Source organism: Oreochromis aureus, linkage group 19 (genome assembly GCF_013358895.1).
Source record: "Oreochromis aureus strain Israel breed Guangdong linkage group 19, ZZ_aureus, whole genome shotgun sequence".
NCBI classification, from domain to species: domain Eukaryota; kingdom Metazoa; phylum Chordata; class Actinopteri; order Cichliformes; family Cichlidae; genus Oreochromis; species Oreochromis aureus.
Window position 1 is genome coordinate 22814847 of NC_052960.1, and position 3714 is coordinate 22818560.

The 3714-nt window shown below is 35.1% G+C and overlaps 1 protein-coding gene across 1 annotated transcript; it reads left to right on the forward strand.

The window, feature by feature from the left end:
* Positions 1–2030: 2030 nt before the first annotated feature.
* LOC116331970 (interferon alpha-inducible protein 27-like protein 2A) lies at positions 2031–3076 on the forward strand. The gene is made up of 4 exons (XM_031754805.2): positions 2031–2112; positions 2222–2245; positions 2312–2455; positions 2753–3076. Exons 1-4 carry the CDS (start codon positions 2088–2090, stop codon positions 2860–2862), a joined length of 303 nt encoding a protein of 100 aa, XP_031610665.1. The 5' UTR covers positions 2031–2087; the 3' UTR covers positions 2863–3076.
* Positions 3077–3714: the final 638 nt, after the last annotated feature.

Genomic DNA, 3714 nt, shown 5'->3' on the forward strand with positions numbered 1-3714 from the left:
AGGGAAAAATCTTTAGTGCTGAGAGGCTGGGACTAGTTTGGGGTACCAACGAAGGGATAGTTTAGTGCAAACTATAATTTCTCCCCATCAGTTTTAACCAATTAGACAGACGCACATTCTCATATAAAATTTTGTATAGTGCTGAGCCAGGTTACTCTCTTTTGGGAAGACTGGCTGCAGTTAACAGGCTGTGGTTTTCCGAACAAAAGGGATCTGTCAGGGTTCCTGGGTCACTGACCCAGTGTTTTCAGTTTTGGACTTTGTCACTGTTTCCTGTTTTATTATGTTAGCTTTGACCTGTGTGAATTATGTTTTGTTCCACTTCCTGTGTAATTACTTAGATTTAGTTTAGCTGTGTGTATCACCTGGTTCTTATCATCATTACCCAGTGTATTTAAACCCTCCGTTTCTCTCAGTTCATTGTCTTGACATTGTTGATTCCACATGTGTTTTTCCGGTTGAGTTCAGTCAGCCAATCAGTCTGCCCTCTTATGTTGTGTTCATTTTGCAGGTATAATAAAAATAATCCTTTACCAGCCTGCGAGTCCTGTGCATAATGATGCACTGATAACAATCTAAATAAAAAATAATTTAATAGAATATGTGTCATGTGCGACACTCGAAGTGTGTGATCACTTCGTGTTTTCACTTCAAGCCTTGGTGATCACTTTATTTCTGCCAGTTATAACAAGCAAAATATGTCAGACTTGGAACTGAATTATGTAAAAGTAATGATGTATGTATGTATCTGTTATCTGAAAAAATGTAATAATAAAATAATTTCCATCTAATTTCTGTAATTTATCCTCACTGACAACACACACTGCAATATTTATTTTTAGTAAACCTGTCGGATTTATCATACTAAAGGTTTTTGAGCAATCACTATGAAAAGAGTTCTAGGGCACCCGTAATTCCACCCTCACACCAACCTTATACCGTATAGCATCAAGACATAAACTGCCATACATTTATACAAAGGCATTAACTGAGTGTACAGGATGGAAATCAGCAATGACAACTCATGAAAACTACAGACATTCTTCACTTTTTGCAACCTCTGAGGATTTCTTGCTTGCAGTATTATTTGATTATTTTAATTCAATTCAATTTTAATTATATCAAATCACAACAGCAGTCGCCTCAAGGCGCTTTATATTGCAAGGTAGACCCTACAATAATACATATAGAGAAAACCCAACAATCAAATGATCCCCTATGAGCAAGCATAGGGCGATGGTGGGAAGGAAAAACTCCCTTTTAACAGGAAGAAAATTTCTCTCCCATCATAGAGAAGGGCTCAAGGTTCTCTCAGTTATTCCATCAACATTCTACAACAGACACAGATTTTTAAAATCTACTATAAGGCACAAACACATCCACTTTAATTTATAGCAATATTTACACTAAATATGCTGCTGGCCATTGACTGGTAACATCATTTTGACATGCTGTCACCTGGATCTAGAGCTGTACTATAAACAAACACTGAAGTCCAATTCATATTTAAGTATTTAACACTATTTAGGAAACAAATAAAATTAAACAGATTGCACTTTTCCTTGCCAGTGTTTCAGATAAAGTGTGTTTCATATCTCCATGGATTTGTGTCATCAAATTACCTGTTTGTCGTCTTTCTGCCACAGCAGCACAAATCTTAATTAATAATAACAAATCACACTGTGCCGAAGCACACAGTGCCTCTGTGTGAGTGCGCTGTAACAGCATGATATCAGCCTGTTTTCATTCTGTCCTGTTCTGTCTCCAGTAGAGTAGCTGGCATTTTAAAGTGGTGTAAATCTGCACGGTTACTCAAAAGAAGACAAAATAATATATAGCTGTGATATATAATTCATGCTGCATTTTTGTTGTATCATCTAGAGGCACTTTTTCCACTAACACACCACTCCTTGTGGAACGTTTTCTTTATCTGAAGATAGTTAAAAGTTTGATGATGTATAAACAAGGTGGAGTTGAAACTGGTTTTGTCACGTGAAATGGGGCATGTGGCAGGCACAGTTCAGGTTGAAACACATTTCCATATCTACAGTTGAGTTCTTGGTGTCATCTGAGTTATTATTGAAAACATGGATGTCGACTTGGTAGAGATATGTGAGTCTATATATTTTTATAATGGTGTTATTCCTTCATATAATTGTGTTTGAATAATTATTACTTACTCATTACAACATTTTCTTTTCTTTTTGTATTTTGTTGACAGGTAAGGCAGTCGTTACGATCACAGGTATGACATCACATTAACCACAACATAATTTGATATAAAATCTTGACATATAACATTTTTATCTAGGAGGTGCTGCCACTGTGATTCTGACTCCTGCCATTCTGACTACAATGGGGTTCACTTCAACTGGAATAGTAGCAGGCTCCATCGCTGCCAGACTGATGGCATATTTTGGTGGAGGAGGTCTAATAGCAATCTTACAGTCCTGGGGTGAGCTGGATGTCATGTTTCTCTCTCTCCCTCAATGTAAAACAAAACAAACAACAGACATTTTCTTATATTTTCTTAGGTAATACCTAATAGTAATATTTTAGTCCACTTTGGCTTTTGATGTTTATCTAAATTTCAAACATATGAAATGCTCTTTCTGGACACGTCTCTATTAATAAAGGTTCATGAGTAAAATAGTGTATGTAAATCAGGGGTTGGCGATGAAAAATAAAAGCTTTTCTCATGTTGAACAAGTACAACAAAACGCTAATAGTGTCTAATGCAATTTTACTACAGCTATGGGAGGTCTTCCATGGGCTGTCACTGGATGGTTTGGCAGTGCTGGAGCAGCAGCAGGTTGGGTGCTCTCAACTGTGTGTAACATGACTGTGAAACATGAAGATTAACACATTGAATAAATACAAACTGGCTTACAAATGTTTCCTCCTATTACAAATCTCAAAAACCTGATTTAAGAATTTTTTTTATTATGTGTAAATTTCAAACACTGAGATTAAAGCATGATTTGAGAATTGAGTTACAAAAGTGATTGATAAAGATTATTGCTGATTTTTACCCATCATTTTGAAATAAAATATCATTGTATAGGGCAAAGATTGATGAAGACTGATGTGATGCTTCTTTTCTTTTCATGAATTTAGTCTGAAAGTAAAAATGCAAAATAAGAGCATAATTTTATTTTAAACATCATAATGTAATGTAGAGCACATATAATGTGTCACTGTTCTGGAGCCAGAATTCTGACTGGACTCTAGGGGATCAAATACCTGTTTCACCCAATGAGTCAAATCAGTTTATAATTTGTTGTTATAAACTGTATGTGTTTTTTTCTGGATGTGTGGTTGATATTTTGTCTGTCTCCATTTAAAGGAAACGACCATACAATTACAATCCAAAGACTTTTCATTTCTTTGGAATGGAACAAACTCACAAGTTAAGCAGAGGATCAAATATTTTTTTCTACCACTGCAACTGAAACATGTATGAAGGATAAAGACTGAATTTAGACTGACTCAAGAGGACGAGACTGGTGTTCATATGGAAGATTAACAGTTTTAATAACACAATAATTTAAACATTTTGATTTATAAATCTATAAATACAGGTCTTTTAATCTGCCTTTTATTTTTATCTATTTCTATTTAGTTAAAATCCAGGTTTACCTTAGTGAGGGAGATTGTGTAATGACACTGACAATTTGAGGTGAGAATTTACCTACAAAAATATCATAAACTGTG